A 24,561-nucleotide genomic window follows, 5' to 3' on the forward strand; every position below is an offset into this window, starting at 1 on the left:
TCACAATTAATGTAGTTTATAGATCATGTTCCCCTCAATAGTTTCTGTAAGTTTGGTTTAGATAGAATGTCCCTGAGCGGAGGAATCCCTCTTTGTATTGCACGAAGGGTCTAACAGGAGTCATACAGCAGTGTTTGGTATCCATCGGAAGAGTATTTAATTAGCAATATTCCGGTGTTGGTTTGGAGCGTATTAATCGCTCGTGCGAATAGTTATGGACATAAGAAGTTTATGTCCATTTCTATTATTTACCCATACTCAGGTATGCGGCGGGAAACCCAGTTTTCCCACCCACCTGAGCTGTTTAAACTCAGCACAGCCCACCTGTATGAATCAACCTATGACCTTTGGTTACAGTACAGGGCCGAATTCCTGTGTCCAATAAACTGTAGGATTGTAGGGACTAGGAGATTGCATTGTGTGTGGGGCATAAATAGGCAGACCGACCACATCCAGCTCTCACTCTCTCATCAACGGTTATCTGCTGATAATCGGGAGCTGGATATCGAGGCGCAGGCGATCATACCCTTTGTGCGTAAGTTCTCTCCGTAATCATTGTCTGTGAGCCAATATCTTTCTCTCTCTCTCTCTATCTCTCTCTCTCCTCTTTTCTCTTAAATACTTCGTAGTATTATAGTATTGTATTGTATTGTGTTAAACCAGGATAGCATTGTAGTTTATCCCTTAGTTAGGTGTTTGGTTAGGAAGTCTTTGTTATATTGTAGTGTATCATTTGTACTGTGTTACTCTTTTACAAGTATACTAGATATAATACAGATAATAGGCTTTGGAACCCTAAATCAGCATCTGTGTATTTACTATAGTGTTAAGTGTTCATTTGAGCGTCGGTGACGCTCAAACAGCTTTGTAGGTAGTCAGGTTACACAAGGTTGCATTTACACCCTGTACTCACATTAAGGTATTCTGTGTGTTTCATCGGTATAAGGTTTAATATCAAGGTATAGTGTTGTAAGCGTCTGCATCGCTGGTGACCTCCTCGTGGTCTCTAGCGTACGCTACGTTACAGCGAATCTTTCCCCTAGACATAACCAATAACGTGTCCTGTGATCGCTGGGCCGTGAGCGAACGTGACGCTTGAGCGTCTCGCCTACGGCTGAGCGATCGCTACGCAGATAGCGTATCATTACGGTATTTCTTAAGTAAACAGCGTACAGTGTTCTTAGCTTCATAAGGTGTTTTATATGACAAAGGAATTCAGCATTGTCAATGGGGTGTTCCTGTTATCTGTTACACTGTATGCCGGGTGTTCCTGTTATCTGTTACACTGTATGCCGGGTGTTCCTGTTATATGTTACACTGTATGCCGGGTGTTCCTGTTATCTGTTATACTGTATGCCGGGTGTTCCTGTTATCTGTTACACTGTATGCCGGGTGTTCCTGTTATCTGTTACACTGTATGTGGGGTGTTCCTGTTATCTGTTACACTGTATGCCGGGTGTTCCTGTTATCTGTTACACTGTATGCCGGGTGTTCCTGTTATCTGTTACACTGTATGCCGGGTGTAACTGTTATCTGTTACACTGTATGCGGGTGTTCCTGTTACCTGTTACACTGTATGCGGGGTGTTCCTGTTATCTGTTACACTGTATACCGGGTGTTCCTGTTATCTGTTACACTGTATGCCGGCTGTTCCTGTTATCTGTTACACTGTATGCCGGCTGTTCCTGTTATCTGTTACACTGTATGCCGGCTGTTCCTGTTATCTGTTACACTGTATGCCGGGTGTTCCTGTTATCTGTTACACTGTATGCCGGGTGTTTCTGTTATCTGTTACACTGTATGCCGGCTGTTCCTGTTATCTGTTACACTGTATGCCGGGTGTTCCTGTTATCTGTTACACTGTATGCCGAGTGTTCCGGTTATCTGTTACACTGTATATGGGGTGTTCCTGTTATCTGTTACACTGTATGCCGGGTGCTCCTGTTATCTGTTACACTGTATGTGGGGTGTTCCTGTTATCTGTAACAGTGTATGCCGGGTGTTCCTGTTATCTGTTACACTGTATGCCGAGTGTTCCGGTTATCTGTTACACTGTATATGGGGTGTTCCTGTTATCTGTAACACTGTATGCCGGGTGTTCCTGTTATCTGTTACACTGTATGTGGGGTGTTCCTGTTATCTGTAACAGTGTATGCCGGGTGTTCCTGTTATCTGTTACACTGTATGCCGGGTGCTCCTGTTATCTGTAACACTGTATGCCGGGTGTTCCTGTTATCTGTTACACTGTATGCCGGGTGTTCCTGTTATCTGTTACACTGTATGCCGAGTGTTCCTGTTATCTGTTACACTGTATGCCGGGTGCTCCTGTTATCTGTTACACTGTATGCCGGGTGTTCCTGTTATCTGTTACACTGTATGTGGGGTGTTCCTGTTATCTGTTACACTGTATGCCGGGTGTTCCTGTTATCTGTTACACTGTATGCCGGGTGTTCCTGTTATCAGTTACACTGTATGCGGGGTGTTCCTGTTATCTGTTACACTGTATACCGGGTGTTCCTGTTATCTGTTACACTGTATGCCGGGTGTTCCTGTTATCTGTTACACTGTATGCCGGGTGTTCCTGTTATCTGTTACACTGTATGCCGGGTGTTCCTGTTATCTGTTACACTGTATGCCGGGTGTTCCTGTTATCAGTTACACTGTATGCGGGGTGTTCCTGTTGTCTGTTACACTGTATACCGGGTGTTCCTGTTATCTGTTACACTGTATGCCGGGTGTTCCTGTTATCTGTTACACTGTATGCCGGGTGTTCCTGTTATATGTTACACTGTATGCCGGGTGTTCCTGTTATCTGTTACACTGTATGCCGGGTGTTCCTGTTATCTGTTACACTGTATGCCGGGTGTTCCTGTTATCTGTTACACTGTATGCCGGGTGTTCCTGTTATCTGTTACACTGTATGCCGGGTGCTCCTGTTATCTGTAACACTGTATGCCGGGTGTTCCTGTTATCTGTTACACTGTATGCCGGGTGCTCCTGTTATCTGTTACACTGTATGCCGGGTGCTCCTGTTATCTGTTACACTGTATGCCGGGTGTTCCTGTTATCTGTTACACTGTATGCCGGGTGTTCCTGTTATCTGTTACACTGTATGCCGGGTGTTCCTGTTATCTGTTACACTGTATGCCGGGTGTTCCTGTTATCTGTTACACTGTATGCCGGGTGTTCCTGTTATCTGTTACACTGTATGCCGAGTGTTCCTGTTATCTGTTACACTGTATGCCGGGTGCTCCTGTTATCTGTAACACTGTATGCCGGGTGTTCCTGTTATCTGTTACACTGTATGCCGGGTGTTCCTGTTATCTGTTACACTGTATGCCGGGTGTGTCACGATCCGGGTATCTGGACGCCATTTCTTACCTATCAGATGCCTCCTAAGGCTGGCTCAGCGCTCTAGGACCGGATCCCATCTGTTATCCTGATGTGCACATTCCCGCATCCTCTCCTGTCTCTCTGGACGCAGTCACAGTAACGCCTTATACATCTGGCATGGCGTATCCCGCGGCCTCCGCCGCCGTCCCTGAGCTTCTGCATTCAGAGTGGCGATTACGTCAGCCGCGGCCTCCGCTGTGTCCGCGTGGTCGGATGTGCATCTGTCAGCCTGGCGTCTCCTGTCTCCGGTGGCCGGCGCCGCCATTACTGTTTTCCAGACCACATGGATTACAATCCAAACTTCCCTCCAAGTGTCTGCATGGGCGCAGCCATCTTGGATTCTGTCAGCTGATCTTTCCTACCAATCCGTTGTCAGTATTATTAATTTGCATAATTGCCTAGCCAATGCCTTCCTTGCTGCAGGTATAAATAGGTTGTGCCTGAGCAAGGAAGGCGTCAGTGCATTGGTTGTCAAACCTAGTTCCAGTTTGTCTCTCTCCTGTGATTGTCTTCCAGGTTCCAGCTCCTGTCTCCAGACTTCTGCTATAGAGACCCGCACCAGCATTCCATCTGCGGTGTAGCCTGACTCTCCGATCCATTCTGGACTCACCTGTTTCCAGCTACAACATCACCTGCTTCCAGCTCAGCTTCCAGCAGTGTACAGCTTCTCTTAAAGGGCCGGTGTCCTTTCTGCAGTTTACCACTCTCCACCGGTATTATTATTTCTCCGCTCTCAAATTCTACATTTCATCTATATTGCATCGCTCTCAAGCTTTATTTATTATTTAACTGGTTCCAGCCAGTATCCACTCCGTGCCAACACCTGTCTGGTTCTAACCAGTACCCACAGCAGCATTTTATCTACAGCAGTCCAGCTTTCCCTGGAACACCAGCTGGTACGACCCTGGGCTTTCCTCATTGCTACAGTTGAGCCTGGTAAGGACTTTCCAACTTGCAGATAATAAGAACTGTCTCATACCACCAGAGCTCTGTGGCCCCTGCCACCCTGTAGTACCCAGGAACTGTATTATTATTTCTCTGCTGATTTTTATGTTTCTTTTTACTGCTACTGTGATGCATGGAGTTTGTCATAAATAAATATCATTGACTTTTACTCAAGTTGTCGTGGTCACGCCTTCGGGCGGTTTCTCTTCATGTTACTTACATGTCCAGGGGTCTGATACAACCTCCCAGGTTCCGGTACATCTCAGCCCCTACATCTGAGGCTGCCTTCCGTCAGCTCAGGCCCTCAGTTGTGACAGGGTGTTCCTGTTATCTGTTACACTGTATGTGGGGTGTTCCTGTTATCTGTTACACTGTATGCCGGGTGTTCCTGTTATCTGTTACACTGTATGCCGGGTGTTCCTGTTATCTGTTACACTGTATGCCGGGTGTTCCTGTTATCTGTTACACTGTATGCCGGGTGCTCCTGTTATCTGTTACACTGTATGCCGGGTGCTCCTGTTATCTGTTACACTGTATGCCGGGTGTTCCTGTTATCTGTTATACTGTATGCCGGGTGTTCCTGTTATCTGTTACACTGTATGTGGGGTGTTACGGTTATCTGTTACACTGTATGCCGGGTGTTACTGTTATCTGTTACACTGTATGTTGGGTGTTCCTGTTATCTGTTACACTGTATGCCGGGTGTTCCTGTTATCTGTTACACTGTATGCGGGTGTTCCTGTTATCTGTTACACTGTATACCGGGTGTTCCTGTTATCTGTTACACTGTATGTGGGGTGTTCCTGTTATCTGTTACACTGTATGTGGGGTGTTCCTGTTATCTGTTACACTGTATGCGGGGTGTTCCTGTTATCTGTTACACTGTATGCCGGGTGTTCCTGTTATCTGTTACACTGTATGCCGGGTGTTCCTGTTATCTGTTACACTGTATGTGGGGTGTTCCTTTTATCTGTTACACTGTATGCCGGGTGTTCCTGTTGGCATTACAGTTTCCTATTGGTTACTTTTGTGAAGGGATACAGTAAATCTGTGTATTCTAGATCTGTGGAAACCATACATACATTATTAAATTATCAGGTCAGGTAGAGCAGCGTGCTATGCCATACAGGCAGGAGTCAGTCCCAGCAGGGTGACACCTGAGAGATGACACATGGGGGAGTTATTGGGGACTGGATACTGCAAGGACTCCACCAATGTGATCCTTAGGTAGCTCCCCCTGGGCAGGGCATTCCCATGGGGGGATTAGTTGGGTGATTTAAGGTGGGGTACTGTGAGAGATGAATTAGTGTCATTGGGTAAGAGGTGACACCCTGGCAGGGTGTCACTGTGAGGGTGTAGGTGACGCTCTGGCAGGGTGTCACTGTGGGGGTGTAGGTGACGCTCTGGCAGGGTGTCACTGTGGGGGTGTAGGTGACGCTCTGGCAGGGGGTCAATGTGTGGGTGTAGGTGACGCTCTGGCAGGGTGTTACTGTGAGGGTGTAGGTGACGCTCTGGCAGGGTGTCACTGTGGGGTGTAGGGTGTCACTGTGGGGCGTCCTGTGGAATATATTACAGAAGAGTGCTTAGATGCGTATCACCCATTCTGTGCAATAAACCACGGTCGGTTCTCATCTACCACCGTGCCCGAGTGATCTGGTACCCCGTATCCTCACAGGCCGATATACATAAAAGGAAAATCTCAAGCTGCGCACCAATGGTACCCGATGCCACCTCTGTGATTGTGTGACACTGAGATACAGTAACCACTCATCTGACAATGGTCACCAAGTATGGAAACGTCATAGTGTTCCTTCTGGGCTGTTTCAGCAGTATGCTGCACCCTGCCCATTTTTGAAATGTGGAAAAGCACCCTGTGATTTCTCAGTGCACCCTGCAGGACCATAAATCTCCCCCTTGTATACAGAATGCAACAGTAGAAGTACATGTTACAATGTAGTTGTCTATTCCTTGCCCACCTCTGAAATTGAAAACAATTTCTATCCTTAGCGAACTGTATGGCAGAGGAGGGACTGTAAATAGCATCACTGCAGGGCCGTCTTTTCGTATGGGATTAATGGGCTCATGCCCAAGGTCACAAGGAGTTTAAGGGCCATAGGCTGACAGCTGAGGGTCCACTCTTTCCAGGGGTACCAGATTTTTTAAGATCGTCCCTGGGAAACCGGAGATATGCGACTTGAAAGCAGTGGTCCCCATCCAAGCCTGTTCATTACTCTTCCCAGCCAGATATCTCGGGTTCTGTCTGACTTACAGTTTTTCTGAGGGTATACTACAAATGCTGGGACTCTCCGCTTTTGGTGGACACTGGCAGCTTGTCTCTACTATGCCCAGAACCACATATAACAGCCTTCCAGCAGCCGGTCCCTGCTCCAGCTACACACGCCTGGGATGCAGTTTTATATTTTTGTTGGTGGATTGCTCTGGCTCCTGAGCTCTGATCCCCAAGTCCCCAGCACCTCCTGACAGGTGTCCCCAGTACCTCCTGACAGGTGTCCCCAGCCCCTCCTAAAAGGTGTCCCCAGTATCTCCTGAATGGTGAGACTCTCTAGTTTTTTATCCCACTGAAAGCTAAGACATATATTTCCAGGAACTGGAGATATCTGCAGTCAGGGAAGCTGCCCTCCCACCAGAAAATAATGAATATTAAGGCCACTCCACTATCCACCCCTCCCCTGTGTATTACACACCCCCTATCACCCTGGAAGTCATGTACCAGGGCCCTTTCATTCAGCACAATGCTCCCTTCTACAATTTAGCCCCATCTGTGCAGTAAAGGAGTAATTAGCAGAAATTACTGCTCCAGGTCCTACATGCTGAGCGGAAGATAGAACACCCCCTACCGCCTGCGGGACATCAAACCTGCCGCTGATAGCACCCCCACCCCTACCACTGGAGGATGGGTAGGGGGCCCAGTGCACTGCTGTGCCCAGGGGCCTACACTGCTGTTAAGACGGCCCTGCATCACTGCTGTGGCTGCTGGCATAACACAGTACTCTGATGAAGTGGGAAAGAACAGGGTAAGCAGTGAGCATGTGCTGCTTACACTATTTCTCTAGTACAACAGACTTATTTTTTCCTATACATTTTAACCCACTGCTTAACTTTTCTGTTTTATAACACAAGGATTATAACTACTTCAGCTCTGGAGGAGACATTTATAATTATCTGCTTATGTATACGCTACAGACGATCTTTCAAGAAGACTGGACATATACAGTATGGTTCTCAGAACAGGTGTTGGGTGTTACATGGGTGTCCTATATGTATGTGAGGGAATATGATACACTAAGGGGAAAATGTATGTACAAAAAATATAAACATATGCGCTATGCTTTGTGCGCAAAGCCTAACATCAGAAATGTGCCCTCCTCAATGATCAGCTCCCTGCCCTAAAAAATCCTAGAGTAAACACTACAGGACTATATATCTGCACCAGACACAGATGAGCACAGAGTATACGCCGTGATCCTCACTCACCAGTCTTCACCGATCTTGTACACATAAATAATATTGTCCGTTTGCCCGATAGCGATCTTGGTTGAGTCGGGGGAGAAGGCCATTCCTTTAACCATGTAACTCTTTTTTCCATACTGCAAAGAGAAGAGACAGAAAAATAAGAATTTACTTACCGATAATTCTATTTCTCGGAGTCCGTAGTGGATGCTGGGGTTCCTGAAAGGACCATGGGGAATAGCGGCTCCGCAGGAGACAGGGCACAAAAGTAAAGCTTTCCGATCAGGTGGTGTGCACTGGCTCCTCCCCCTATGACCCTCCTCCAAGCCAGTTAGGTACTGTGCCCGGACGAGCGTACACAATAAGGGAGGAATTTTGAATCCCGGGTAAGACTCATACCAGCCACACCAATCACACCGTACAACTTGTGATCAAAACCAGTTAACAGTATGATAACAGAGGAGCCTCTGAAAGATAGCTTCTTAACAATAACCCGAATTAGTTAACAATAACTATGTACAATTATTGCAGATAATCCGCACTTGGGATGGGCGCCCAGCATCCACTACGGACTCCGAGAAATAGAATTATCGGTAAGTAAATTCTTATTTTCTCTATCGTCCTAGTGGATGCTGGGGTTCCTGAAAGGACCATGGGGATTATACCAAAGCTCCCAAACGGGCGGGAGAGTGCGGATGACTCTGCAGCACCGAATGAGAGAACTCCAGGTCCTCCTTAGCCAGAGTATCAAATTTGTAAAATTTTACAAACGTGTTCTCCCCTGACCACGTAGCTGCTCGGCAAAGTTGTAAAGCCGAGACCCCTCGGGCAGCCGCCCAAGATGAGCCCACCTTCCTTGTGGAGTGGGCCTTTACAGATTTAGGCTGTGGCAGGCCTGCCACAGAATGTGCAAGTTGGATTGTGCTACAGATCCAACGAGCAATCGTCTGCTTAGACGCAGGAGCACCCATCTTGTTGGGTGCATACAATATAAACAACGAGTCAGATTTTCTGACTCCAGCTGTCCTTGCAATATATATTTTTAATGCTCTGACAACGTCCAGTAACTTGGAGTCCTCCAAGTCACTTGTAGCCGCAGGCACTACAATAGGCTGGTTCAGATGAAATGCTGACACCACCTTAGGGAGAAAATGCGGACGAGTCCGCAGTTCTGCCCTGTCCGAATGGAAAATCAGATATGGGCTTTTGTAAGATAAAGCAGCCAGTTCTGACACTCTCCTGGCCGAAGCCAGGGCTAGTAACATGGTCACTTTCCATGTGAGATATTTTAAATCCACCTTTTTTAGTGGTTCAAACCAATGAGATTTTAGAAATTCCAAAACCACATTGAGATCCCACGGTGCCACTGGAGGCACCACAGGAGGCTGTATATGCAGCACTCCCTTAACAAAAGTCTGGACTTCAGGAACTGAAGCCAATTCTTTTTGAAAGAAAATCGACAGGGCCGAAATTTGAACCTTAATAGATCCCAATTTGAGACCCATAGACAATCCTGATTGCAGGAAATGTAGGAATCGACCCAGTTGAAATTCCTCCGTCGGAGCACTCCGATCCTCGCACCACGCAACATATCTTCGCCAAATGCGGTGATAGTGTTGCACGGTTACTTCCTTCCTTGCTTTAATCAAAGTAGGAATGACTTCTTCCGGCATGCCTTTTTCCTTTAGGATCCGGCGTTCAACCGCCATGCCGTCAAACGCAGCCGCGGTAAGTCTTGAAACAGACAGGGACCCTGCTGAAGCAAGTCCCTCCTTAGAGGTAGAGGCCACGGATCTTCCGTGATCATCTCTTGAAGTTCCGGGTACCAAGTCCTTCTTGGCCAATCCGGAACCACTAGTATCGTTCTTACGCCTCTTTGCCGTATAATTCTCAATACTTTTGGTATGAGAGGCAGAGGAGGAAACACATACACCGACTGGTACACCCAAGGCGTTACCAGCGCGTCCACAGCTATTGCCTGCGGATCTCTTGACCTGGCGCAATACCTGTCCAGTTTTTTGTTGAGGCGAGACGCCATCATGTCCACCATTGGTCTTTCCCAACGGGTTACCAGCATGTGGAAGACTTCCGGATGAAGTCCCCACTCTCCCGGGTGAAGGTCGTGTCTGCTGAGGAAGTCTGCTTCCCAGTTGTCCACTCCCGGGATGAACACTGCTGACAGTGCTATCACATGATTCTCTGCCCAGCGAAGAATCCTTGCAGCTTCTGCCATTGCACTCCTGCTTCTTGTGCCGCCCTGTCTGTTCACATGGGCGACTGCCGTGATGTTGTCCGACTGGATCAACACCGGTTTTCCTTGAAGCAGAGGTTCTGCCTGGCTTAGAGCATTGTAGATTGCTCTTAGTTCCAGAATGTTTATGTGAAGAGACGTTTCCAGGCTCGTCCACACTCCCTGGAAGTTTCTTCCTTGTGTGACTGCTCCCCAGCCTCTCAGGCTGGCGTCCGTGGTCACCAGGATCCAATCCTGTATGCCGAATCTGCGGCCCTCCAATAGATGAGCACTCTGCAACCACCACAGAAGAGATACCCTTGTCCTTGGAGACAGGGTTATCCGCTGGTGCATCTGAAGATGCGACCCTGACCATTTGTCTAACAGATCCCTCTGGAAAATTCGTGCATGGAATCTGCCGAATGGAATTGCTTCGTAAGAAGCCACCATTTTTCCCAGGACTCTTGTGCATTGATGTACAGACACCTTTCCTGGTTTTAGGAGGTTCCTGACAAGCTCAGACAACTCCTTGGCTTTTTCCTCCGGGAGAAAAACCTTTTTCTGAACCGTGTCCAGAATCATCCCTAGGAACAGCAGACGAGTTGTCGGCATTAACTGGGATTTTGGAATATTCAGAATCCAGCCGTGCTGTTTTAGCACTTCTTGAGACAGTGCTAATCCCCTCTCTAGCTGTTCTCTGGACCTTGCCCTTATTAGGAGATCGTCCAAGTATGGGATAATTAATACGCCTTTTCTTCGAAGAAGAATCATCATCTCGGCCATTACCTTTGTAAAGACCCGAGGTGCCGTGGACAATCCGAACGGCAGCGTCTGAAACTGATAGTGACAGTTTTGTACAACGAACCTGAGGTACCCCTGGTGTGAGGGGTAAATTGGAACGTGGAGGTACGCATCCTTGATGTCCAAGGACACCATAAAGTCCCCTTCTTCCAGGTTCGCTATCACTGCTCTGAGTGACTCCATTTTGAACTTGAACTTCTTTATGTACAGGTTCAAGGACTTCAGATTTAGAATAGGTCTTACCGAGCCGTCCGGCTTCGGTACCACAAATAGAGTGGAATAATACCCCTTTCCCTGTTGTAGAAGAGGTACCTTGACTATCACCTGCTGAGAGTACAGCTTGTGAATGGCTTCCAAAACCGTCTCCCTTTCGGAGGGGGACGTTGGTAAAGCAGACTTCAGGAAACGGCGAGGCGGATCTGTCTCTAGTTCCAACCTGTACCCCTGAGATATTATCTGCAGGAACCAGGGATCTACCTGCGAGTGAGCCCACTGCGCGCTGAAATGCTTGAGACGACCGCCCACCGCCCCCGAGTCCGCTTGAGAAGCCCCAGCGTCATGCTGAGGCTTTTGTAGAAGCGGGGGAGGGCTTCTGTTCCTGGGAAGGAGCTGCCTGTTGGTGTCTCTTCCCCCTTCCTCTGCCTCGTGGCAGATATGAATATCCCTTTGCTCTCTTGTTTTTAAAGGAACGAAAGGACTGCGGTTGAAAAGTCGGTGTCTTTTTCTGTTGGGGAGTAGCTTGAGGTAAAAAGGTGGATTTCCCGGCTGTAGCCGTGGCCACCAAATCTGATAGACCGACTCCAAATAACTCCTCCCCTTTATACGGCAAAACTTCCATATGCCGTTTTGAGTCCGCATCGCCTGACCACTGTCGCGTCCATAAACTTCTTCTGGCCGAAATGGACATAGCACTTACCCGTGATGCCAGTGTGCAGATATCTCTCTGTGCATCACGCATATAAAGAAATGCATCCTTTATTTGCTCTAAAGACAGTAAAACATTGTCCCTATCCAGGGTATCAATATTTTCAATCAGGGACTCTGACCAAACTACTCCAGCACTGCACATCCAGGCTGACGCTATAGCTGGTCGTAGTATAACACCTGTATGTGTGTATATACTTTTTTGGATATTTTCCATCCTCCTATCTGTTGGATCTTTAAGTGCGGCCGTCTCAGGAGAGGGTAACGCCACTTGTTTAGATAAGCGTGTGAGCGCCTTATCCACCCTAGGAGGTGTTTCCCAGCGCGCCCTAACCTCTGACGGGAAAGGGTATAAAGCTAATAACTTCTTTGAAATTAGCATCTTTTTATCGGGGGCAACCCACGCTTCATCACATACATCATTTAGTTCTTCTGATTCAGAAAAAACTATAGGTAGTTTTTTCACACCCCACATAATACCCTGTTTAGTGGTACCAGTAGTATCAGCTAAATGTAACGCCTCCTTCATTGCCAAAATCATATAACGTGTGGCCCTACTGGAAAATACGGTTGATTCGTCACCGTCGCCACTGGAATCAGTGCCTGTGTCTGGGTCTGTGTCGACCGACTGAGGCAAAGGGCGTTTTACAGCCCCTGACGGTGTTTGAGGCGCCTGGACAGGCACTAACTGATTGTCCGGCCGTCTCATGTCGACAAACGACTGCTTTAGCGTGTTGACACTATCCCGTAATTCCATAAATAAAGGCATCCATTCTGGTGTCGACCCCCTAGGAGGTGACATCCCCATATTTGGCAATTGCTCCGCCTCCACACCAATATCGTCCTCATACATGTCGACACACACGTACCGACACACAGCAGACACACAGGGAATGCTCTTAACGAAGACAGGACCCCACTAGCCCTTTGGGGAGACAGAGGGAGAGTTTGCCAGCACACACCAAAAGCGCTATATATGACAGGGATAGCCTTATAATAAGTGCTCCCTGTATAGCTGCTTTTATAATATAATTTTTGCCACTATTTTGCCCCCCCTCTCTTGTTTTACCCTGTTTCTGTAGTGCAGTGCAGGGGAGAGACCTGGGAGCCGTCCTGACCAGCGGAGCTGTGTAAGGAAAATGGCGCTGTGTGCTGAGGAGATAGGCCCCGCCCCTTTTCCGGCGGGCTCGTCTCCCGCTCTTTAGTGTATTCTGGCAGGGGTTAAATATCTCCATATAGCCCCGGAGGCTATATGTGAGGTATTTTTTAGCCAAATAGGTTTTCATTTGCCTCCCAGGGCGCTCCCCTCCCAGCGCCCTGCACCCTCAGTGACTGCCGTGTGAAGTGTGCTGAGAGGAAAATGGCGCACAGCTGCAGTGCTGTGCGCTACCTTTAGAAGACTGAGGAGTCTTCTGCCGCCGATTCTGGACCTCTTCATGTTTCAGCATCTGCAAGGGGGCCGGCGGCGAGGCTCCGGTGACCATCCAGGCTGTACCTGTGATCGTCCCTCTGGAGCTGATGTCCAGTAGCCAAGAAGCCAATCCATCCTGCACGCAGGTGAGTTCACTTCTTCTCCCCTAAGTCCCTCGTTGCAGTGATCCTGTTGCCAGCAGGACTCACTGTAAAATAAAAAACCTAAGCTAAACTTTCTCTAAGCAGCTCTTTAGGAGAGCCACCTAGATTGCACCCTTCTCGGCCGGGCACAAAAATCTAACTGGCTTGGAGGAGGGTCATAGGGGGAGGAGCCAGTGCACACCACCTGATCGGAAAGCTTTACTTTTGTGCCCTGTCTCCTGCGGAGCCGCTATTCCCCATGGTCCTTTCAGGAACCCCAGCATCCACTAGGACGATAGAGAAATGAGGATGCTGGCCTCAGACCGGGACCCCAACCGTATACCCATCACGGGCTAGTGATATACAACATGGCCCCATGCTTAGGCTGGCCTCAGACCGGGACCCCGACCGTATACCCATCACAGGCTAGTGATATATAACATGGCCTCAGACCAGACCCCGACCGTATACCCATCACAGGCTAGTGATATATAACATGGCGTCATGCTTAGGCTGGCCTCAGACCGGGACCCCGACCGTATACCCATCACAGACTAGTGATATATAACATGGCCCCATGCTTAGGCTGGCCTCAGACCGGGACACTGACAGTATACCCATCACAGGCTAGGGATATATAACATGGCCTCAGAACGGGACCCCGACCGTATACCCATCACAGACTAGTGATATATAACATGGCCCCACGCTTAGGCTGGCCTCAGACCGGGACACTGACAGTATACCCATCACAGGCTGGGGATATATAACATGGCCTCAGAAAGGGACCCCGGCCGTATACCCATCTGTGACCGGAGAGACTAACCAGCCACATGTGTAATGGCGGCCGTGGCACTGAAGGGGTTAATCCTCAGCTGCCCGGCACCATTTGGACAAAAGGCGCTTGGCGTCACTGTTAAACGTACTTACGGCGCTGGGTTCGGACTGTTTAAAAGTATGTTTAATGATGTGTTTTAACATGTCATATGTAGTGCTCTGTGCACAATTGTAGGATTGCATGTTTAACTGTATTTATATTCAAGATGTGGTCATCTGTATTTTAAAGGGGAAAATGCACTTACTATATCAGTCTCTCTGGAAATAGGAAGTGGCATGCTAATGGCTTTGTCCTAGCAGAGAGGTGTGAATGACAATACCTTTTGATGTGTAAGTTCCTTAGAGAAAGATGCTAATCACAGGGAATCTCCTTATCCCATATGTAAAGTAGTTCTGGGCTTGGAACTAGTTTCATGTAATGATTTAATTTGATATACGAACCCTGAATGTCAGATGCAGGAAGGAAGACTGATTGTTGTGTTGCAGCCTTTCCTATTGTAATCCCAAACACTGGGATTGCATGGAGATAAGAATGACCAGAAACATTTGTATTTTGAAGCTATGTGATAAATTTATCAATAGTGAATGTTGATCTGATACCAAACGTTACGTTGTCTGCGTCACAGGAAGGAGGATATTGTTTTATTGCACTTATCTCCTTTTGAAATGTAATTTATTTATTTGTATTTTCTAAGATATCTTGATTGGATAGAAAGGGCTCAGGGAGGACATGACCCCCTGGTGTACTGTGTGGAAAATTGACATAAAAAGGAGGCCTGCGTGCCTCCAGAGTGGTATTGTACCATCTTCATTCTGCTGGAACATCTTGTTGTATGCTGTTGCCCCTAGCAATAGGGAAGTCTTTTTTAAGACTATTATTGAGCAAACAAACATCATCTGCCTCAAGAAGATTGCTTCATCTTGTGACCTACAGGGTTATGCCAAACATAGCCCCGTCCTCCAGCTGTCCAGGGAAGCACCTAACGTCTCCAAGTTCCGCCTTCCGCCAGCTACCGCCTAGCAAGTGGCTAGTGGGGATTCGTCAACACCACACAGGTGTGGTAAGGCAGCGTGTCGGCACATACAGAGCAGAACCGTGGTTCCAAACGCCACGGCAGGTTAGAAGTTTGGTGGTGGCAGCATAAACCCGCCCACAGCACAGTGGGTGGAGTCAGTAACAGGCAGTTACTGACGGTAAGCGGGAATCCCCTATGTGGTCAGGTCCCGTGTGACCTAACCTTCCATTCTGTGCACTGGGGACGGAACGTGAACGAAAGGCGTCCGGTCACACCATCACAGGCTAGTGATAATAGGATTTTAATTACCTACCAGTAAATCCTTTCCTCGTAGTCCGTAGAGGATGCTGGGGTCCATTTAGTACCATGTGGTATAGATGGATCCTTTGGGAGCCACTGGTACTTTAAGAGTTTAATAGTGTGGGCTGGCCCCTCCCTCTATGACCCTCCTACCAGACTCGGTCTAGAAACTGTGCCCGAGGAGACGGACATACTTCGAGAGAAGGAAATACACAGATAGTGGTGAGATTCACACCAGCACACACAGAACAGAAATCCAAGCCAACCAACTTGGAATAATTCAGCAACAGCTGAAACAACAACACTGAACCAAGTAACAATGCAGGAATATGAAGCACTGGGCGGGTGCCCAGCATCCTCTACGGACTACAAAAAAAAGGATTTAAGGGTAGGTAATTAAAATCCTATTTTCTCTTACGTCCTAGAGGATGCTGGGATCCACATTACTACCATGGGGATGTACCAAAGCTCCCAGAACGAGAGGGAGAGTGCGGAGGCTCCTGCAGAACTGATTGAACAAAATTCAGGTCCTCAGAGCCCAAAGTATCAAACTTGTAAAACTTAGCAAATGTGTTCGACCCTGACCAAGTAGCCGCTCGGCAAAGCTGTAAAGCCGAGACACCCCGGGCAGTCGCCCAGGAAGAGCCCACCTTACGAGTACAGTGGGCCTTAACAGATGTAGGACACGGCAATCCTGCCGTAGACTACGCATGCTGGATAGTGAATCTGATCCAGCGAGAGATCGTCTGCTTAGAAGCAGGACACAAAAGTTTCTTGGGATCATACAGGACAAACAAAGAGTACGATTTTCTGTGACGAGCAGTCCTCTTCACATAGATTTTCAGAGCCCTCACAATATCCAAGGACTTTGATAAAATTGAGGAACCAGTAGAGACTGGCACCACAATAGGTTGGTTGATCTGAAATGCCAACACAACCTTTGGAAGGAACTGCTGACGTGTCCGGAGCTCAGCTCTATTTTCATGGAGGATCAAGTAGGGGCTCTAACAAGATAAAGCCCCCTACTCCGACAAACGTCTAGCAGAAGCTAAGGCCAACAGAGTGACAGCCTTCCACGTGAGAAACTTGACCTCAAACTCCGGTAGAGGTTTGCACCAATCCAATTGGAGGAACTGTAACACCACGTTAAGATCCCAGGGTGCCGTAGGTGGCACAAAGGGAGTCTGGATGTGCAGAACCCCTTTCAAAAAAGTCTGAACCTCAGGGAGGGAAGCCAACCGTTTCTGAAAGAAAATGGATAGGGACGAAATCTGGACCTTTACGGATCCCAACCGTAGGCCCACATCCACATCTGCTTGCAGGAAGAGGAGACAACATCCCAGTTGAATAAAACTCCACAGTAGGAAACTTCTTGGACTCACACCAAGATACATACTTTTTCCAAATGCAATGGTAATGTTTGGACGTAACTCCCTTCCTAGCTTGTATTAGGGAAGGAATGACCTTTTTCGGAATGCAGATTGCTTATAGCACCACTATGTGCTTTTCTACCCAGAGGAGTATTCTTGTTACCTCTGACATTGCTGCTCTGCTCTTCGTTCCGCCCTGACGGTTTATGTAAGACAGTGCCGTGACATTGTACGACTGGAGCTGTATGGCCCGATCTTGCAGAAGATGTGCCGCTTGAAGAAGGCCGTTGTATATGGCCTTTAGTTCCAGAATGTTTATCTGAAGTATGGACTCCAGACTTGACCACTTTCCTTGGAACTTTTTCCTTTGAGTGACTGCTCCCCAACCTCTGAGACTTGCATCCGTGGTTAGAAGGATCCAATTCTGAATCCCGAACCTGCTCCTTCCCTTATTCCATGAAAGCTAACAACCGCGGCACTGATACGTCTGATGCCAGATACGCCTCTGGTACCTCCCGCACTGACGGCAGGATACGAGTCTGGTACCTCCCACACAGACTGCCGGATACGCATCTGGTACCTCCCGCACCGATTGCCGGATACGCTTCTGGTACCTCCCGCACCGACTGCCGGATACGCCTCTGGTACCTCCAGCACTGACTGCCGGATACGCATCTGGTACCTCCCGCACCGACTGCCAGATACGCATCTGGTACCTCCCGCACCGATTGCCGGATACGCCTCTGGTACCTCCCGCACCGACTGCCGGATACGCATCTGGTACCTCCCGCACCGACTGCCGGATACGCATTTGGTACCTCCCGCACCGACTGCCGGATACGCCTCTGGTACCTCCCGCACCGACTGCCGGATACGCCAATGGTACCTCCTGCACTGACTGCTGGATACACCTCTGGTACCTCCTGCACTGAATGCTGGGTACGCCTCTGGTACCTCCCGCACGGACTGCTGGATAGGCGCCTGACGTACACACATGTCACCGTAGATCGAGGAATGTTGAATGTCCGCACAATTTTAGAAATGGAATATCTGATCGGTCAGGCACCCACAATCATGCCCTGTTCCAACTCCAAAAACTCACGCCACCTTGCCATGAGCAGCCCAGCCGGAGCTCAAACTGACTCACGAGAGGTCAGATTACAACTGATGCAGGTCCGGCCATTTCCAAAACATCACAGTATGGGGGCGCCACCTACCATTACCTTTACATAGCGCTATCCCAGGACTTATGGCACTTCAGTCGTATATAAAGGTATATGAATACCCAGAATGCTGTGTGCCCAGATATATCCGGAGTCTATTCACGGGATTTGTATGGTGGAAGTGTCCATGAGAAAAAAGACAGCCACTGGTGTCGCTGGGAGAATGTCACACCCGCCTACCATCATGTGATCCACCCCTACCAGTGACATCACACCCCACCTACCATCATGTGTTTTATCCCTACCGGTGACATCACACCCGCCTACCATCATGTGTTCTACACGTACCAGTGACATCATCTCCCGCCTACCATCATGTGTTCCATCCCTATCAGTGACATCACATCCCGCCTATCATCATGTGTTCCATCCCTACCAGTGACATCACACCCCACCTACCATCATGTGTTCTATTCCTACCGGTGACATCACACCCGCCTACCATCATGTGTTCTACCCGTACCAGTGACATCACCTCCCGCCTACCATCATGTGTTCCATCCCTATCAGTGACATCACACCCCACCTACCATCATGTGTTCTATTCCTACCGGTGACATCACACCCGCCTACCATCATGTGTTCTACCCGTACCAGTGACATAACCTCCCGCCTACCATCATGTGATCCATCCCTACCGGTGACGTCACACCCCACCTACCATCATGTGTTCCAACCCTACCAGTGACATCACCTCCCGCCTATCATCATGTGTTCCATCCCTACTGGTGACATCACACCCCACCTGCCATCATGTGTTCTATCCCTACCGGTGACATCACACCCGCCTACCATCATGTGTTCTACCCGTTCCAGTGACATCACCTCCCGCCTACCATCATGTGCTCCATCCCTACCGGTGACGTCACACCCCACCTACCATCATGTGTTCCATCCCTACCAGTGACATCACACAACACCTACCATCATGTGATATATCCCTACCAGTGACATCACACCCCGCCTATCATCATGTGTTCCATCACACCCAGTCTAAGATCGAACGCACATATTGGTAAATTAGGACATACGACACTATGTTGTGAGTGATTGTCTACACCACATTGTATTGAGCAGCAATAACACAGGAGAATGACCCCATACAGATCACTGTCCCTAACTGGGAGGGCAGCCTCCACTCGGATGTCCTCACCTTGGCATCAGCAGGCTTTGTGGAGAACTTGTCTCTTCTTTCCCCATGTTCATCATAGAGAAGAACCACTCTGTCCACCGTGCAGACAGCAAACTTGGCATTGTTCTGCGCCCAGGCCATAGCGGTCACTTTCGCTGCCCCATCCTACAAGAACAGACAGATATCTCACTATACAGATAGGAGACCATGGGCCAAACACATGACATCCATTACTCCTACACAATGCTTTGTGACTGGCTCCAGCTCCCACATACAAGACAGGAGACCACCGGCCAAACACATGACATACATTACTCCTACACAGTGCTTTGTGACTGGCTCCAGCTGCCCCATACAAGACAGGAGACCACCGGCCAAACACAGGACATCCATTACTCCTACACAATGCTTTGTGACTGGCTCCAGCTCCACCATACAAAACAGGAGACCACCAGCCAAACACATGACATCCATTACTCCTACACAATGCTTCATTACTCCTACACAATGCTTTGTGGCTGGCTCCAGGTTCCTATACAGGACAGGAGACCACGGGCCAAACACATGACATCCGTTACTCCTACACAATGCTTTGTGACTGGCTCCAGCTGCCCCATACAAGACAGGAGACCACGGGCCAAACACATGACATCCATTACTCCTACACAATGCTTTGTGGCTGGCTCCAGCTCATCCCAAACAAGATGGTGAAGAAATCATTATATTTAAATGTATTTTTGTGACAGGTAGTAAGAAGAAACAAGTGCTCTGTGCAACAAGGAACCAGGATGCAGCACTGGCACTTCAGGTGATAAGTCATGGCATGAGGCGATGGGACTAGAATACTTAGTAAATGCATATAACTATTTGTGTTTACTCTGCAGGCTGTGCTATGGGGAGACCAGCACCAACCACTGGGTTCTGGGAACAAGGAGAGCAGAGCTTAGTGCAGGCAGCACCCGGCACTGGGTACTGGGGGAGAAGAGCAGATCTTCGTACAAGCAACGCTGAGCATCAGGTGTTGGGGACCAGGATAGTAGCTCATCACCATCCAAGATCCCCCACCAAATACTACGTAGAGCCAGCACTCTCCTCAAAAGCCAGAACCAGAGAGCTACCACACAAAACTAGAGAAAGTCAGCACCCTCCTCACCACTCAGCACAAAGAGAACCAGCTCCCAACTCTACAGAGAGGTAGCATCCTCCTCACCAGCCAGAACCACCAAGAGCCAGCACCCAACACCAGGGAGCCAGTACTTTCCTCACCAGCCACCATCATAGATAATTACCACCTAACACTACAGAGAGCCAGTACCTCCCTCGCCACAAAGCATCATAGAGAGTTACCAACCAACACTACCGGAAGCCAACACCCAACACTAAATGGAGCCAGCACCCTCATTGCCATCCTGCATCACAGAGCCAGAACCAAACACTACAGTGAGCCAACACCTTCCTCACCACCAGCATCAGAGAGAGTTACCACCCACCACTACAGTCAGCCCACACCTTTCTGCATCATAGAACCAGCACCCAACACTACAGGGAGCCAGCAACCACTACTACAGTGAGCAAGCACCTTCCTCACCATCCAGCATCAGAGAGAGTTACCACTCACCACTACAGGGAGCCAGCACCTTCCTGCATCATAGAGCCAGCATCCAACACTACAGGTAGCCAGCAACCACTACTACAGGGAGCCAGCACCTTCCTCACCATCCAGCATCATAGAGAGCTACCAACCAACACTACAGGGAGCCAGCACCATCATCTCCATCCAGCATCATAGAGAGCTACCAACCAACACTACAGAGCGCCAGCACCATCATCTCCATCCAGCATCATAGTGAGCTACCAACCAACCCTACAGAGCGCCAGCACCATCATCTCCATCCAGCATCATAGAGAGCTACCAACCAACACTACAGAGCGCCAGCACCATCATCTCCATCCAGCATCATAGAGAGCTACCAACCAACACTGCAGAGCGCCAGCACCATCATCTCCATCCAGCATCATAGAGAGCTACCAACCAACACTACAGGGAGCCAGCACCATCATCTCCATCCAGCATCATAGAGAGCTACCAAGTAACACTACAGAGCGCCAGCACCATCATCATCTCCATCCAGCATCATAGAGAGCTACCAAGCAACACTACAGAGCGCCAGCACCATCATCTCCATCCAGCATCATAGAGAGCTACCAAGCAACACTACAGGGAGCCAGCACCATCATCTCCTTCCAGCATCATAGAGAGCAACCAAGCAACACTACAGAGCGCCAGCACCATCATCGAGAGCTACCAAGAAACACTACAGAGCACAAGCACCATCATCTCCAGCCAGCATCATAGAGAGCTACCAACCAACACTACAGGGAGCCAGCACCATCACCTCCATCCAGCATCATAGAGAGCTACCAACCAACACTACAGGGAGCCAGCACCATCATCTCCATCCAGCATCATAGAGAGCTACCAACCAACACTACAGAGCGCCAGCACCATCATCTCCATCCAGCATCATAGAAAGCTACCAACACTACAGAGCGCCAGCACCATCATCTCCATCCAGCATCATAGAGAGCAACCAACCAACACTACAGGGAGCCAGCACCATTACCTCCATCCAGCATCATAGAGAGCTACCAACCAACACTACAGGGAGCCAGCACCATCATCTCCATCCAGCATCATAGAGAGCTACCAACCAACACTACAGAGCGCCAGCACCATCATCTCCATCCAGCATCATAGAGAGCTACCAACACTACAGAGCGCCAGCACCATCATCTCCATCCAACATCATAGAGAGCAACCAACCAACACTACAGGGAGCCAGCACCATCACCTCCATCCAGCATCATAGAGAGCTACCAACCAACACTACAGGGAGCCAGCACCATCATCTCCATCCAGCATTATAGAGAGCAACCAACCAACACTGCAGTGCGCCAGCTCCATCGTCTCCATCCAGCATCATAGAGAGCTACCAACCAACACTACAGGGAGCCAGCACCATCATCTCCATCCAGCATCATAGAGAGCTACCAACCAACACTACAGAGCGCCAGCACCATCATCTCCATCCAGCATCATAGTGAGCTACCAACCAACACTACAGAGCGCCAGCACCATCATCTCCATCCAGCATCATAGATAGCTACCAACCAACACTACAGAACACCAGCACCTTCCTCACCATCCAGCATCATAGAGAGCTACCAACCAACACTACAGAGCGTCAGCACCATCATCTCCATCCAGCATCATAGAGAGCTACCAACCAACACTGCAGAGCGCCAGCACCATCATCTCCATCCAGCATCATAGAGAGCTACCAAGCAACACTACAGAGCGCCAGCACCATCATCTCCATCCAGCATCATAGAGAGCTACCAAGCAACACTACAGAGCGCCAGCACCATCATCTCCATCCAGCATCATAGAGAGCTACCAAGCAACACTACAGAGCGCCAGCACCATCATCTCCATCCAGCATCATAGAGAGCTACCAAGCAACACTACAGGGAGCCAGCACCATCATCTCCTTCCAGCATCATAGAGAGCTACCAAGCAACACTACAGAGCGCCAGCACCATCATCGAGAGCTACCAAGAAACACTACAGAGCACAAGCACCATCATCTCCAGCCAGCATCATAGAGAGCTACCAACCAACACTACAGGGAGCCAGCACCATCACCTCCATCTAGCATCATAGAGAGCTACCAACCAACACTACAGAGCGCCAGCACCATCATCTCCATCCAGCATCATAGAGAGCTACCAACACTACAGAGCGCCAGCACCATCATCTCCATCCAGCATCATAGTGAGCTACCAACCAACACTACAGAGCGCCAGCACCATCATCTCCATCCAGCATCATAGAGAGCTACCAACACTACAGAGCGCCAGCACCATCATCTCCATCCAGCATCATAGTGAGCTACCAACCAACACTACAGAGCGCCAGCACCATCATCTCCATCCAGCATCATAGAGAGCTACCAACCAACACTACAGAGCGCCAGCACCATCATCTCCATCCAGCATCATAGAGAGCTACCAACCAACACTACAGAGCGCCAGCACCATCATCTCCATCCAGCATCATAGAGAGCTACCAACACTGCAGAGCGCCAGCACCATCATCTCCATCCAGCATCATAGTGAGCTACCAACCAACACTACAGAGCGCCAGCACCATCATCTCCATCCAGCATCATAGAGAGCTACCAACCAACACTACAGAACACCAGCACCATCATCTCCATCCAGCATCATAGAGAGCTACCAACCAACACTACAGAGCGCCAGCACCATCATCTCCATACAGCATCATAGAGAGCTACCAACCAACACTACAGAGCGTCAGCACCATCATCTCCAGCCAGCATCATAGAGCTACCAAGCAACACTACAGAGCGCCAGCACCATCATCTTCAGCCAGCATCATAGAGAGCTACCAACCAACACTACAGAGCGCCAGCACCATCATCTCCATCCAGCATCATAGAGAGCTACCAAGCAACACTACAGGGAGCCAGCACCATCATCTCCAGCCAGCATCATAGAGAGCTACCAACCAACACTACAGGGAGCCAGCACCATCATCTCCATCCAGCATCATAGAGAGCTACCAAGCAACACTACAGAGCGCCAGCACCATCATCTCCATCCAGCATCATAGAGAGCTACCAACACTACAGAGCGCCAGCACCATCATCTCCATCCAGCATCATAGTGAGCTACCAACCAACACTACAGAACACCAGCACCATCATCTCCATCCAGCATCATAGAGAGCTACCAACCAACACTACAGAACACCAGCACCATCATCTCCATCCAGCATCATAGAGAGCTACCAACCAACACTACAGAGCGCCAGCACCATCATCTCCATACAGCATCATAGAGAGCTACCAACCAACACTACAGAGCGTCAGCACCATCATCTCCAGCCAGCATCATAGAGCTACCAAGCAACACTACAGAGCGCCAGCACCATCATCTTCAGCCAGCATCATAGAGAGCTACCAACCAACACTACAGAGCGTCAGCACCATCATCTCCAACCAGCATCATAGAGAGCTACCAAGCAACACTACAGGGAGCCAGCACCATCATCTCCAGCCAGCATCATAGAGAGCTACCAACCAACACTACAGGGAGCCAGCACCATCATCTCCATCCAGCATCATAGAGAGCTACCAAGCAACACTACAGAGCGCCAGCACCATCATCTCCATCCAGCATCATAGAGAGCTACCAACACTACAGAGCGCCAGCACCATCATCTCCATCCAGCATCATAGTGAGCTACCAACCAACACTACAGAGCGCCAGCACCATCATC

At 49.1% G+C, this 24,561-nt stretch overlaps 1 protein-coding gene across 7 annotated transcripts in view; it reads right to left on the reverse strand.

Moving 5' to 3' along the window:
* Window positions 1–24,561, reverse strand: part of IFT172 (intraflagellar transport 172) — a 553,694-nt gene that overhangs the window by 523,652 nt on the left and 5,481 nt on the right. For all 7 annotated transcript variants that reach the window (XM_063914906.1, XM_063914909.1, XM_063914907.1 and 4 more), the window contains exons 2-3: window positions 19,218–19,361; window positions 7,834–7,946 (exon numbers count right to left, since the gene is read on the reverse strand). In XM_063914906.1, coding sequence (XP_063770976.1) covers window positions 7,834–7,946; window positions 19,218–19,361 — 257 coding nt within the window. The remainder of the gene's footprint in view (window positions 1–7,833; window positions 7,947–19,217; window positions 19,362–24,561) is intronic.

The sequence above is a fragment of the Pseudophryne corroboree genome, chromosome 4, assembly GCF_028390025.1.
Source record: "Pseudophryne corroboree isolate aPseCor3 chromosome 4, aPseCor3.hap2, whole genome shotgun sequence".
Classification (NCBI taxonomy): domain Eukaryota; kingdom Metazoa; phylum Chordata; class Amphibia; order Anura; family Myobatrachidae; genus Pseudophryne; species Pseudophryne corroboree.